Consider the following 14963-nt stretch of genomic DNA (forward strand, 5'->3'; position numbering starts at 1 on the left):
TGATAATGTCTGACATTAGATTACAAATTACAATTGTTTAACCTTTTTCCTGCTGACTGATGAGGTAGCTGTTTGGTGCCAAACTGCTAAAGGGTATAGTATAACTTATACTTAATAGGCAGCAGTGAGGGGGTCAAGCCATTTCTGACATTAGAATTTAGATTACAAATTTCAATGTTTAACCTTTTTCCTGCTGACTGATGAGGTATCTGTTTGGTGGCAAGCTGCTTAAGGTTATAGTATTAACTTATACTTAAGGCAGCAGTGAGGGGGTTAAAGGTTAAACCATTTCTACTGAGGTGAACTTGAAGATTGATTATTGTATGAAGAGAATTATGAATTGCAAACATAATGACTACTTAAGAAGGAATATCCATCTAAATGTATCCTGTACGTGTATGCGTAAAAAAAAATGGGTCCCAAGTTGTGTAAACAGTCCACAATTAGCACCACGCCCCACACTGTATCCTGTATGTACTATGTGGGTGTGTCCCTAAATGGCACAACTACAGGCATGCCCCTGTCACCAAGTGTATAGGAATGGCACAAAGACAAAGTCACAGTCTTATGCAAATAACCAGTGCTAGTTCATAGTTTACAGGTAAAAGCTAATGTTTTAGAAACGTTTTCTACAGTATTAGACCTTAAAATTGCTGAGACTAGTATTAGTGCATGTACATGTATGTTGAGATAAATACAATTACAAGGAACAAAATAAACTTGTTTAAGACTTTCTATCGTTAACAAGCAAACTGCTGCAACATGACTGGTTTAAACTAAAGGTGTGAGAAGTCACCACATACCTCCAAAGCTGGTCTGTTATTCGGAAGGACAGTTATACAATTTACTGGTTGACCAAGTCAGATTCGAATGCAGTCTTTCAAAACTTTAAACATGTACACCAACGGTTGACTCCGTTCACTGGAGAAGCTTCTCTAGTCATGAGTTCTTTATACAAACGTATATGTGCATCTAATCTATGAATAATACTATAACTATTACTATGACTAATATTACCATGTATATATATAAATATACATCTTAAAGGTACACACAAGATTGTGAATATGAGATTTTAATCTATGAATAATACTATCACCATTACTATGACTAATTTTGCCAAACATATATATATGAATATATCTTAAAGGTACACATAAGACTGTGAATATGAAATTTGAATTGATAACAAAACTGTTGTGAAATTTGAAAAGACTAAATAGTAACATATGATTTTATATACTGCAGGAAATTTGCATATAAAACTTCCGAATTTCTGTGAACTGCAGAATTGGATTCATTAACTATGCATAAGTACGTAGGCCCGAAAATTAATAGAGTTGACAGCAAATTGCTTTATTGACATTCCTTTCGCTACAGTAAGCATTCGCAGAAATCTTGAGCCATTCTGGAAAAATGTCCTTTCCAGTCTCACGCGTACACATCACCCTTACACGAGCCTCTCACTACATGACCAGTTTTCGGCTGTCTGGAAATCTAATTTGGGACTAGGGGTGGACAACTGACGACATGACTCGCATACAAAACATGCACAAGGAATGCAACTCAGGAAAAAAATGCCATATACACTCTTAATAATCCCTTGGCTTGTAAGAATTCCACTTTATGTGTTAAAATTGTACTTATAGATGTAAGGAATATCCTAAGAATTGAGAAGAAGGTGTATATAGGGCAGTTATAACAAGCAGCCGTAACAATAACCCAGTATCTAATTTTATCCCTCCCCTGGGACTGCAATAATCAGTACAACCGCTAGGAGTGCCCTTGTTCATAATTTCCGACATTGAAAGTGAACCGTTATATCTCACATGTTTTCCTCAATAATTCAGCGATAATAAGTCATATAAACTTGAACGTGGGTTTTTATGATGCAGAAACGTTTCCTTGATTGTTCAAATGGCGTAACTATATAAAGTTGAGGCAAATTCTTGACTAATTCCGTTGCAGACTTGGCGCTATTTGCCCTCGAGTGAGTGGGTGGGTACCCCCAAAAATCGATCCCGCTAGCTCCACACATTTCCACAATTTTCCATAAATTAGCTCAACTACGCACATTTTCTCAACTCTAAAGGTCAACACTAGAAGATTATGATATTCAGATATGCACAAAACGAATAATTTACCTTGAAATACGATGTTTTTGGCGGGAGTGCAGCGCCAAACCCTGGTGAAACAGTTGACTCCCCTCTTGTACTTCTCTATGCTAATGACAAAATGGCGGAAGTGGCTCTTCCTTTCAACAAACCTATCCCCTTTTAAATGAAATAAACTTCATATACATTGTATAACTAAGCTTAGAATAGCGCAATAAAGTATTTGCTTATACAAATATATATATTATTGTATGAAATATTAATTAATTTGTAATTTGAAGCAAGATTAGATAAAAAGAGAGTTAATATTTACCTTAAAGAGGGGAGTAGATAGTAGATAGAACAGCTTACTTCTGCACCTGACCCCATCGGCAACACTCCAGGAATGTAAACAATGTGACCCGGAAGTAAACTCCCAAACACATGTCTCATTGTGTCAGCTGAGTGGAACTGTTGTGTGTTGTGGTAAGGATTTGATGAACTTTCTAGCGCCTTTTGAGTCTTTTGTTTTGTTCCGTAGAGCTCTTAAAGATGTTGAAAAACTGACATGTTATCAAAGGTCTGTTTTAGTCATTGGAGGCGGGCTGAGTACCCAAAAAGTGGTAGCTTTTTCAGAACCCTAAATAATTTATTTTTGCAGTTTTCTGGTTTGTGCCATCCTACTAACTTAGTTTACCACTACTGCTAGAGATACAAAGATTTGAAGATGAATAATATAGATCTTAAGATGCTCGGTTATCTATCTACCCTGGCGTTAGTATTAACAACCGATCTGGCAAAGACTTTGGCGCCAAAAAAATATATACGCTAGGGTGGGAGGGGGGCACAGTGGGATGCTTTTGTTTCCAGGGTTTCGAGGTTACAGACGGTACAAAGCAAAGGAGGTTTCAGTCTGATTGCTAGTACATAATAATAAACTTTATTAGCACTCTTATTTTCTGCCAGCAATTAAATTTAAATCTAATGATTACGTTATTTAAAAGGCTATGAACAGCGGATTGCATTTGTCAATTCAGATGGTGATGTAAAGCCGGCGGCCCAGTGTTGGCCTCAAGCATCAAATTTTGTACGTGAGAGAACCCAGCACACTTATGGAAAACAGTTTGGATGACCCAGTGTGCTTGGTTGAAAATGCGTGTCATTGCATGCACGAACGGCCAGGCTGAGAATCAGTGAGCTCATACTCTGGTATGATTCTTCAAAAGGCCCCAACGGTAAAATAAGTAGAATATGTGATAGATGGGATAATGAGGGATTTCTGGAGAACCATGCCAAAAACTCAGTCACTGCCAAAAGTGTTGTTTGGACAATCATACTCCAGCCCCCTTGTTCATTAGACTATCGTTTTTAGGAATAATTTGCTTTTGTTTATAAAAATGCTAAATTTGTCTTCTCACAGTAATTGAGACATTTTTATTCTTTTTCCTTCCCTATAGAATATGGCCACTTCCAGTAAAGTTGATCAAGGAGTTGGGAAAGTGTTAGCAAAAGCATGCATCACCAAGGACATGCTCGAACAGGACCCCTCTCACTTACCAAGGCTGAAATCTTCTGATTTCACGAACGGCCTGGTTGTCGAGCTGCGCAAAGCACACGGTGTAACGTCATTACGCTTGGCTGCGCAGCTGAAGTACCTTGCGCCATCGGAACTTGTGGCGGAGATTGAAAAGTGCAAAGATGACTCAGTTCGCAGTAGGGCAGACTCTGTTTGGAAAGAATATCAGAAGCTGAACAGAAATGCTACAAAAAATCGGGAGCAGATTTTGTCAGACTTCTTGAAAGCGGAGTTTCAGCTTCCAAAGTCAAGATCTGCGACAAAGGCCTGCAAGTTGTGCAAGAGAAAGTTTGATAATGAGGAGCAGAGGTATAATTTTATATCTAGATTCATAGAGTGGACTTGATCTTGGAAAAAACTTACATCTATAGATTAGAGCTGTGTACCAGTACTGTACCAATACAGTACCGGGTACAATCAATTAGGTACAAGTCCAAAAAACCTGAACCCTGGTGGACCAGTACTGGACTGGTACTAATCAGGTCAAGCCTGACTCAGGGGATGGCTACTTTGATAGATAAAATTACTATGAAATTACGGTGGCAGTGCACTTAAGCCACATCTGTACTATACTCCAGCACATAAAACACATTTGCAAGGCTGGAGTCAAATTTTCATCTATTTTCATAAAAATAATACCTAGCACAATTAGATATTGAATGTGTTGTTACCAGTTCAAACATGCTTTTGTCCTTATTGAAAGTCTACAATTTTCTGAACAGGTAGCTTACATGTAGGTACAGGGCCGGAACTGTACCTAAACCCGTTTACCTGTACCTGTACCTAAAATTTGTTTAGGTACACCACAGCTCTAATCTAGATTCATAGAGTGGACTTGGTCCTGGAGATAAACCTGAGATGATGATAATGATGATGAAAGTAGCCTGTCACCGATAGACAGCGGGCCCCTTGTTTCTGGGTTCAGTCCAACACTGGAGGCCATACCGAATCCCATGGGTTTGGCCCCGAGATTGGCCCAGCACCTAAATCTACATGTACATGTTTGGTCCCTCCCTCATACTAGTCATAGTCATACTGTAAATGCATTTATGTTCACTTGTGGTTTAATGTCAGCGTTTTTTCTGCCCACCTACCACCTTGTTTATCTAGTAAACTGCAAACTAAGAAGCACTGCAATCACTCCATTTTCACCACAACGAAATTAGACCAGCTTGAATTTAGATATATTTACAGTTACTAAAAAAGTTTGATCCAGAGACTTTCCCCTGTTATTATTACAGCTTCAAATTTGTAAGATGAAAATACACTATTCAGTCATCGTCAGATACTTGGAAAGCATGATTGAAATTTTTGTCTATTTTTCAGAGGATCAGAAACCAACATGGCCGAAAAGAGAAAGGCAGAAGATGCAGAACCAATCACAGCACAGGAGACAAAAAAATCCAAGAGCGACGCAGCTGCACAAGACGACCCACACTGGGCCACGCCTCTCTCCAGTTTCCAAGACTTCGAGATGATCAAGATCTTGAACGACCACCCCAAGACTAAGAGCGTGTTCGTCCATGGGAAGTTTAAGGGTCGCGAGGAAGAAGCCGTGGTGATCTTGGAGAAGACGCCGTTCAGCGAGGAGACCCTACCAATCGCTCTGTCGGGGGAGACGAAGCTTAAAGTGGGTCTGAAGAACGACATCTATGGGAACTATCATGGAACACCTCCGGCCCAAGTGAATGGTATGTTCCAGTAGCTATGTGGTTCTAAATACCCCAATTTTGACTTGTAGATGTAGGACTGCAATATAACATTGTTCGTTGACTGTAATGCTATGTCTTCTGAATCAAAAAGCATAGCAGCCCTGATATGATAATGTTGGTCAGTCATAGAAAGTAGAGGGGATGTCCCAGTAGCAGCCTCACAGTTGAGCTCCTGGTTCCAATTACTTGTAGTTTGTAACTGACAGACCCCAGTTCAATCCTGGGAAGGGCATCTCAGTTGGGACTGCACCCATCTTTCGGAAGGGATGAACAATAATGTGGGTCCTGTAGGCCGTGATGACAGGCCACGATAACCTTTGATATGGGTGTTTGAACTGGTCCATTCTTTATGGTACAACCTGGCCTTCCCTAGTTTGCCCCGAGAGCGCCAGTTGCGACGCTGTCGAAATTTTGAATACCAGATTTGGACATTGCAATCGATATTGTTACAATTCAAGGAAACAAAACTCTCTCAACTTGTGGCGCATCTTGCATTGAAATGTGTTTTTTTTTTCAGGTGGGTATGACATAGATGAAATACAACACAGTGTATTCCATATCATCCTTGGTCCTGGCTCTCCCTGAGGTCGAATTGCGGTCGGGCTAGTACCTTGGGCGATACAGAATACACTGTGTTGTATTCTATATACATGTACACCATATACAGTATTTATTAATTTGACTAGAGTGACACATACTAAACCACCACGCTAATTCACTGACTGTTTCCCCAGGTATCAAGGTGTCTGTCGTGTATCCAGCCACTCCCAAACACCTGGTGAAGTACAGTCAGCAGGAATCTTACCTGGTACAGGAGACAGAAGACGACTACAAGAACATCACTCTACCCTTCTTAGAGAAAGAGGCTTTCAGGATACAGGTAAAGGTGTTTTCTTAGGTATTAAAAGAACGAAATGAAGGGTTACACAATATTTTAGAAATAAGTTTCCTTTTAACTTTTCCATTTCCAGTCTCACTTGTGCCTTAGTTAATGCTCATACACATTATAACACATACATAAACACATACACATACACATATACATACATGGTGATACATATACACAAATTACACATTCACATATGCATACATAGTGATACAATATATAATGCACATACACATTCACATACACATACACATTTGCATACACATACATACACATGCACATACACATACACACACACATACACATTGACGTACACATACGTGTACACATACACGTGCACATAATTATGCACAGTCATACATTGTACACATACACATACATGTACATTGTACATAGACATATACACACATACACATACACACAAATACAAAATACACATACACAAACCGCAAACACGCACATGCACGTGCACATGTGTGTATGAATACTCATAAATGTGCACTTACACACGCAATCATTTTAGCAAGTCAGAACAAAATGATCTTAAGTTAAAGGAAAGAAATTGTTACCAATTTATCATGGAAAGTACTAAGTATATTTGTTCCCCAACAGTGGGTGTACAACATCTTGGAACACAAGACAGAGTCTGAGAGGATCGTGTACGAGGATCCTGACAAGGAGACAGGCTTCATCCTTCTGCCGGACATGAAGTGGGATCTTAAGCAGGTATGGTTTTGTCACCAGGCTATTAGCTAGCATGGCGTCAGGGCGTCTTCTGGATGCCTACACATAGAAAAGAAGTACACGGTCGCCTTCCTTTTACAGAGGACGCCCTGTTATCCTGGTTATTACGTACACATGTGCAAGTGTTCCACACACTGCCACTGTTGTGTTTTCCTCATACCAGACAATGTGACAGCATGTGAATTGATTGACATGCAAGGCTACCAGGTAATTGTTAATCCATAGAGCCCATTGGGGAAGTCTGCCCTCCCCCCTCCCAATTTTTGGATGCCCCATCTAAAATAAATCCTAGCTAAAAGCCTGTTTGTCACACATAGTACATAGGCCACTTTTTATTTATTACTCATTTCTCCATCAAAAGTACATAAGCAAGAACACAACTGCATTCCCTCTGAATTGGATACCATTTGTTACATCATCAATCAATGCACAAAGACAAAACAGCTGTTAAAAAATTCACAACATTACTTCAAGTCAAGTCATGCGAGTCAGGTCATTCAAGTCAAGTTATACAATGTAAGTGGAAATTGAAAATGTTCAGGATCCGGAAGATAAGTTATTGTACAGTCTAATGGCGCAATACATGTGTTTCATTTTTAATTTATCATAATGTATGTATGTTGTATTGTTCAGCTTGCTTCCTAAAGCCCTTTTTTAGACCTATACAAATTGTAGTTAACATTGAAACAAATTAAAAATGAAAGCTACAAAAATTCATGGGGATACTTGACAAGAAATAAGAAATGACGCTACAGATGACAACAGTGCCTTTATTAAGTTGTTGTTTCTGCCCATCTAGGTGAATGACCTGTACCTCATAGCCATCGTCCACAAGCACAGTATACGGTCGCTACGAGACCTCACGGCCGAACACCTGCCTCTACTGCACAACATTCTCAAGAAAGGACAGGTGAGGACATGTCCAATTAGCATCTCTCTTTTAATCTGATGAGTTTGCTATGTAGACTCTCTTGACTTATGAGAACAATTTATGTTATACAGATATGTACTAGTAAGTGGTCTTATCGGTTTCAACAAAAATTATACAAAATTGAAGTATACAAGACTGGATGACTCCATTCTGTCTTGGAATGTAAAGACAGAAACCAAATGCCCAATAAGCTGTATTCTGTACATGCTGGCTTGCTTGAGTTACTTTCTAAGTAGTGTATACTTGCATACTAGTATATATTTTCATTTATATGGTCTTAAGGATGTAAAATACTGAGCATGAAACACTAAAATACTACATTCTTACGCCAAAAATAATGGCTTAGTAGAATCATACATTTGTGTGGCCATTCCAGACTAATAAAGGAGAACATCCTAGCAATGGCTTGAGAAGGAGATGTTACTTTGAGACTGCGATTCTTACAAAAATTAAATTTTGGTTATTTATGAACATCATATTGTTTGCACCTACAGCAAGCCATACAAGAGAAATTCAACATCCCTCCATGTAAACTGAGAATCTACCTCCACTACCAACCCTCCTACTACCACCTGCATGTACACTTCACGCACCTGAACTTTGACGCACCTGGCTCAGGTGTGGAGCGTGCGCACCTGCTGACAGATGTCATCGAGCACCTGGAGATGATGACGGACTACTACACCAAGAAGACGCTGTCGTTTTGTCTCCGAGAAAACGACCAACTTTTGGCAGAGTTCAAGAAGGCCGGGAGAGTACCCAAAAAATCAGTTTGACTGTTTTGTTCACTACAATAGCTAAGATAGTTAGACCATACTTTTCCTGTTTTATATATGAAAAGAGCCAAATTCATAGTCTAAAATTGTATAGTCATTTTAGTCTACTGATGGAGATTTTAAGTAAGAGTTGATGGTAATTTTGTACCATAAAAATCTGTTTGAATGTACACTTCAAAAGCTAAGATATTTAGGCTATAATTTTGACGTTTATATCTAAAAAGGACCAAATTTGTAATTCAGAATTGTCATTTTAGTCGACTGATGGAGATTTGGGGTAAAAACTGTTTGTGGCTGTCAAATTAATGGCAAGTAGTTGAAAAATTTGTTTGAATGTTCATTACAATGGCTAAGATAGTTAGGCCATACTTTTGATGTTTTTAATCTAAAACAGACCAAATTTATAGAACAAAATTGTAATTTGTAATCTAATGCTGGAGATTTGGGGTAAAGAGTAGTATAGGTCAGTCAAATTGGTTTCATGATTACCGTAATCTATTCCTGAATGATAAATGTTGTATGAAAATAAATAAAAACTGTTTGTTGTAGTTAAAATGCATTTATATAATGTGACCTAGTCGCTGGAGGCATGGAATGGAGGGTCTACTAGTATGCAATTAGTGTGTTTGTTTGTTAGTCTGTTTGTTAAAAAACGATTAAACATATACGTCGACAATTGTGCATTGCTATCACTACGGCATGATCTGCGGCTGAATCAGGAACCCGGAAAAAGTGACGTAGTTGTTCTCGTCGCTGAAGAGACTCGATCCCCTTCCCAGGCGCACCCAGATCTCATCCCCGGGTTCCAGCGTGACGACGGCGGAGTTGCCGGTGGAACTGTAGTCTCCCCTAGGACCGTTGTACACCGACACGATGTGTTCGCCAGTCGCCATGAATATGTCCCTGATAGATATAGAATACAACACGTTGTAAATTGTCACCAGGTTTTTGTAGGCTCGCGAGACTAAGGGGATCGTCCTGTGGCATGTTTTTGCACGGTTTTAAGATCCTAAACGTTTGAAGTTATTATACAAATGTGCTAGACAGTGTTAGTAAATGTCACTACAATAAAGATTTCAGCATTTTCCCCCCATTTTTTTGTCCCTAATACTGCTTTTGTTGCCTTTCAAGTATTGCTCCTTACCTTATAAGAGAGAGAAGACACCCAGTCCTGTCGTTGCCCTTCATGGCGGTAAAGGTGAAGAAGTAGAGACCGCCGATGGGTGCCACAAACTTCCCTGTCCTGATGTTGTAGGCGTTCTTAACGTTCGTATGCACGATGTCATAGACCACTGTCTGGTCAGATTTGCTCTGGAAACAGTGGGGATGTTAATATTTGACAGTGTTATCCGAAAAAAAAAAGACAAAATACATTCAGTAGATCCATGATGGTCATTGAATACCATCTACTGAAAATGCATGAAAGTTCACGGCGATTTAATTTCGCGGTAAGGAGATAATGGAGAATTTGCAGTGGTTTTGAGTTTGCGATAGTGATATATACTGCTAGAGTAATGGAAACACTGGTGCCTTTACAGCCAATCAGAAACCACCTACCAACTCAAGGGTGCGACACATGGACAGAACAGTTGCCTTCTAACATCATGATACTGTACAATGTATAGTATGTACATGTAGCGCTTGAACAAGGGGTATACGGTCAGAAGACAGAACTAAAATTTTCGTTCATTATTAAACCACCGCAAACCTAAATGCATCACGGTATCTGGCACCAAAGCATTATTGTTTGAAAGTCTTTCGTTGAAATGTTTTAGGGAGAGCGATCAAAATTACTTCTTTCTACCTTATTTTAGTGTTTTTAAATATTTTTGACTTATCTGTGATTAAAAAGCACTAGCCCTTGAACTTTCAAATAAGATAGCTTTACTAATGTATTGGTGCTTGACAAGTTTGCTAAAGGTTCTTTTCTCAGTTTAGCTTGTCCAGCATAAGATAGACCAATGCCATAGAAATGCAAAATGAAACACAAAAAATGCAGATGCTTGACAGACATGCAGCCGCTCTCATTGGTTGAACCGCTAATTACCATGCTATCATTGGTTGAACGGCTAATTATAATGGACAGTCAGGACCGGTCTATTTCCCACTGCAGCTGCACTCACCTTGTCCATCCCAGAAGACCTTGCCACAGAGAACCCCACCACCAGGGCAGCTAAGATCCCCACCCCGGGGGGACCTCTGCTGCCCTTGGGTCCCCGGGGGCCCTGCAGACCTTTCTCCCCAGGGGTACCACTAGGGCCCTGGATACCTCTCCGTCCCGGCATGCCACGCGACCCTGAAAAAAGCAAACACGTCAGACATTTTGTGGTCGAGAAGGAAAGCTGTGTTGGAATTCAAATTCTGCCATATATGGTGTAGAGGGCGGCGCTAATCTTCATCTCTATAGCCCTATGGCCACACAACTGCACAAGCACTACAGCAGGGGGTTAGCTACATGTAGTCGACTTGTAATGGTGTGTGTTCAACTAGTCTACCACACTCTTTCTCATAAGTGCTGAGTGCTAAGCAGAAAAAAAAGAAAGCTAAGACTAGAAACAAAATAAAATCGGGAGTTAACCATTTCTATCTTCTTATCGATACCACCCCTGTTCGCTCGTTCGTTCAGCCACTTGCCGTGCCTATAGTGGCAGAAGCAGTGTATATTTCTACAGGGACGGGTTGCTAACTTTCACTTTAACGTACAGACGGAACCCCCATTTTACGTACCTTCCGAAAGACTAGTGCAGCCTCAACCGAGGTGCCTTGACCCTATGACTTGTACCGGGGTCTCCAAGTTCAACTATGACGCAGTGGAGTCACAGTGACATCCCCGATATCACCCCTGTACTCACCCCTTTCCCCCGACTGTCCCTTCAGTCCAGGGTTGCCTTGTGGCGCTAGAACAGTGATGTTGTTGACGTTGGTGACGTTGCACTGTCGGCTGCACGTACCCTCTTCAAGCGACAACCCTCGACTTCCTTCCACAATGGAACGGGAGGACACACTCCTCACGTATAGTACAAGAAGTAGAATAAAAACCACCGAAAGTTCAGAATATCTTCTCAGTTTGAAGACCATGGTTTAGGCTGAGATCTAGAGTTTTCCAAGACCGATTTAAACAACGTCGTCATTGAACTTGAAAAGTGTACGTCTACTTGTACTATATACATATAGCATTCCAGTTTCTTGGCGCAAATACAAGGGGTAGTTCTGTGTCATCGGTAGTTCTCGTCCTTCGATATTTGTTCGTCCGTCTTTCCTCGATATTCCACTAGATGGCGCTCTCACGGCGACCTCGCTGCGACCTATAAGCTGGATTTGTGTAACCCTTGATTTCATGATTAGAATACTATGCAAAATATAATAGCTAGTATAACTGAAAACACAACAAAAAGCGACATAACGTTTCGTTCTTTATCTTCGAAATTCGTTGAGCGCTCTGGTCGATTTCTGGTCGCAGAGAGAGCGTGGCGAGGTCGCCGCCCCAGTGGAATGGCGGTATAAAGGCTTGACTTCGAATATCGTAACGTATTCAAGCATAATCTTAAAACCACTTAGTTTATCTTAAAGCTGTGACAGATTAATTGTTAACGTCAAAGACGACGTGTGTCAAATGGAAATAAAGCGAAGTATTTCTTTTTAAAACGTATAACGCTAAAGCTCATGTGTTGTCGCTGCGCTCAAATTCAAAGTCTTCTGGAAGGGAATGAAGGGCTAAGGTCTGAAGGGTTCAACTACTGAAGACTAAGCACAGATTGCTGGCACCTTTTAGTGTGGTACGAAAGCCACATCTGTTTAAAGCCCCTGTCACACTTGTGCGTATATACAAGCCCGCATGAGTTGCGTATTAACATGTTGCTGGTTTAGGTTAAGTTTGCAGCCGAAGAAGTAATTTCTTAAGTTCGATCACTAGGTTGCACAACGGTGGGTCAAAGTGGAAAATAACTTTTTCCCCGCAAACCTTACTTAAACCCCAAAAAATGTTAATGCGCAAGTCACGCGCACTTGAATATACGCACAAGTGTAACAGGGCCCTAGCAAGCGTTGTTCTGCGAAAAGTAAAGTTAAAGGAAACCCAAGCAATATTAGGGCTCGAAAATTTTGAAAGTCTATTCATTTAGTCATTTCTAAACATGATTAGTTCAAACAACACTATCACAATGTATGGCGACGTCCATGGTACAAAAATACGCTGTCGTTGTGACGTGAGAACTCAATGAAAATCGTCGCCGGGGTTTTTGTAGGCTCGCGAAACTAAGCGGAACATCGTACGGCACGTTTTGCATGGTTTAAATGCTCAAATTCAAAGTATGACGTTATTACGCGAAATATAATGAGCTAAACAGTGTTTCAGTATTATTCAATTTCCATTTTTTTGATACTAATATTGCTTTGGTTGCCTTTAATTCAATGCGTGCAAAAGAAATTTGAAGACACCATGAGTCTTTTTCGGTATATATTTATTTGAATTGAAGGTATTAGCAGCATTCGTCCCTTTAATATATAATTTCTTAATTTTTTCACATCTTAAGTTAAGACATATTCATCACTTGTGAAAACAAATTCAATATAAATGCTTAGCTTGGCATACGTGCAATGATAATCTTAGAATAACACATGCAGTCTTTCAAGATCGCTTAATATGGAAAATAAGGGAAATTTCAACAGTGCAGCATAATGATTTACATGACATCATATTAAATATTATCCAATAGAATCCTTTCTTCACTAGACAAGCATCATTTGAACTCAAATAGTTTTCAAGATCAAGATTTCAAAAAGAAGAAGAATTTGAATGGTACCCTATTTTCACCTGATTATTAGGTGATCAACATTAGATTAAGAATTATCCATAGTTTTTTTTTTTTTTTTTTACCCTCAACCCGACAATTGTCAGGGCTAGCATACAGAACAAGCATGTGCAAACCGACAATTGTCCGGCTCAGAAGGACTAGGGTTTTAACAACAAGTTTGTCCAGTTTATATATCACTAATTGCGCTAATCATGTAGGAAAAAGTCTATTCTAATGTGTATTGATTTTGTTCCGCTATAGATGATTTTAAAGGGAGGCTAAACTTAAAATCAACTAGAGTTCCACGAACACATTATCTTCGCCAAATAATCAAGGCTTATTATGGATAGTGATTAATATTTAACGTTTCATGCTTTGATATCATCCCCTGCAAATTGGATCATACACCATGCCGTTTGGAAATTATGAGGGGGTAGCCTAGATAGGGTTAAAAATCATTTGGTGGTACAGGACTAGTGGATGTGTCTAGTGTGCTGATATATGAGTCTGTATGTTGATATTATATGGGCCACAAAGGTTTGATATTGCAGTGTCGTATTTGAAAGTGATAATGAAATAGTACAGTAAATATATATCAATAGAATAAATCTTTATCTATATCATAAACATTTTGGAAGACGTCGACATAGTAAACGTGACTTTTCCGTACCTAGCAGTGGTGCAGTTTTAGAGCAGTGTACTCTCCAAGCAGAGGAGTGGGTCCGGCTGGTTTTTGACGTGTTTTTAGGTTGTGGATAGCTTAAGTGATGCATTTTTCCCCATATGAAGTAACGTTAAGTTGCCTTTATCCATAGTGCATTCTTTGTCAGCGGTTTTTGAAAATTGGGTCAGTAACACCGCCAGAATTACAAACTTAAGAGACTTAAGTATTTGCAGCACTGTCTAAAAGGCTTTGATAACCATGCATTCGAAGACGACGCAGTCAAAAACCTAACCATAATGCCTAACGTCCCATATTGGAACGTTTTGTCTACATGTTGACGTGCCCTGGCCTAGGCCTGACTACGAGATTGGCCCCTTTACTATGATGCATATGCTACATTCATCCGCGACTAAAAAAAGTACAAAGCTGTTGATATTATTAGGGGGAAATTGTAGCGTTTGTTGTGATTTAGTAAATCAATGTGAATTAGGTATCAAAACATTATAACACAGACCGTGTATTGAGCACATCTAAGGGCGAAGAAACTTCACATGATGCGCTACACAAGAGTTAGTCCCAACCGCAACCTGGTTGCCACAACTGTGCTCATCCGCTGGAAATCATACAGGAATGACCAGAAGATAAAAAGTAGATCAATACCATTTCATGTTATCCCAGCGATCAACTAGATGACGGAATTTTTGTCAAAAGATATGATTATAAGCCAGAGGACGGCTTGAATATTCAAAGTAGCTTGAGATGATGTATTCAAAACACGATTTTCCATG

General features: G+C 39.7%; 3 protein-coding genes across 32 annotated transcripts in view; 1 reads left to right on the top strand and 2 right to left on the bottom strand.

Moving 5' to 3' along the window:
- The window catches only part of LOC136442125 (spectrin alpha chain, non-erythrocytic 1-like), a 92021-nt gene extending 89767 nt beyond the window's left edge, over positions 1–2254 (bottom strand). For all 29 annotated transcript variants that reach the window (XM_066438784.1, XM_066438785.1, XM_066438783.1 and 26 more), the window contains exon 1: positions 2145–2254. The gene's annotated coding sequence lies outside the window, so the exon portion shown is untranslated. The remainder of the gene's footprint in view (positions 1–2144) is intronic.
- Positions 2255–2478: 224 nt separating this feature from the next.
- On the top strand, positions 2479–8857 carry LOC136441746 (m7GpppX diphosphatase-like). Of its 2 annotated transcripts, XM_066438198.1 has the most exons (7): positions 2479–2579; positions 3551–3978; positions 4996–5360; positions 6116–6261; positions 6880–6993; positions 7811–7921; positions 8437–8857. In XM_066438198.1, exons 2-7 carry the CDS (start codon positions 3554–3556, stop codon positions 8716–8718), a joined length of 1443 nt encoding a protein of 480 aa, XP_066294295.1. In that variant the 5' UTR covers positions 2479–2579; positions 3551–3553; the 3' UTR covers positions 8719–8857. The 2 variants fall into 2 exon arrangements, with proteins under 2 accessions (XP_066294295.1, XP_066294296.1); XM_066438199.1 differs by lacking the exon at positions 3551–3978.
- An 11-nt stretch (positions 8858–8868) lies between these two features.
- Positions 8869–11905, bottom strand: LOC136441747 (complement C1q tumor necrosis factor-related protein 3-like). Its single transcript, XM_066438200.1, has 4 exons — positions 11571–11905; positions 10842–11014; positions 9863–10029; positions 8869–9621 (listed from the first exon to the last, which is right to left on the bottom strand). Exons 1-4 carry the CDS (start codon positions 11794–11796, stop codon positions 9411–9413), a joined length of 777 nt encoding a protein of 258 aa, XP_066294297.1. The 5' UTR covers positions 11797–11905; the 3' UTR covers positions 8869–9410.
- Between the last annotated feature and the right edge of the window lie 3058 nt (positions 11906–14963).

The sequence above is a fragment of the Branchiostoma lanceolatum genome, chromosome 9 (assembly GCF_035083965.1).
Source record: "Branchiostoma lanceolatum isolate klBraLanc5 chromosome 9, klBraLanc5.hap2, whole genome shotgun sequence".
Taxonomy (NCBI): Eukaryota; Metazoa; Chordata; class Leptocardii; order Amphioxiformes; family Branchiostomatidae; genus Branchiostoma; species Branchiostoma lanceolatum.

Bases quoted from the DNA above. Each gene is read 5' to 3' on its own strand.
- LOC136441746 (XM_066438198.1), top strand. From the start codon at position 3,554: ATGGCCACTTCCAGTAAAGTTGATCAAGGAGTTGGGAAAGTGTTAGCA. The intron at 3,979-4,995 runs GTATAATTTTAT...TCTATTTTTCAG, and splicing joins TTTGATAATGAGGAGCAGAG to AGGATCAGAAACCAACATGG. The intron at 6,262-6,879 runs GTAAAGGTGTTT...GTTCCCCAACAG, and splicing joins AAGAGGCTTTCAGGATACAG to TGGGTGTACAACATCTTGGA.
- LOC136441747 (XM_066438200.1), bottom strand. From the start codon at position 11,796: ATGGTCTTCAAACTGAGAAGATATTCTGAACTTTCGGTGGTTTTTATT. The intron at 10,030-10,841 runs GTGAGTGCAGCT...CACTGTTTCCAG, and splicing joins GGTCTTCTGGGATGGACAAG to AGCAAATCTGACCAGACAGT. The intron at 9,622-9,862 runs GTAAGGAGCAAT...TATATCTATCAG, and splicing joins TGTCTTCTCTCTCTTATAAG to GGACATATTCATGGCGACTG.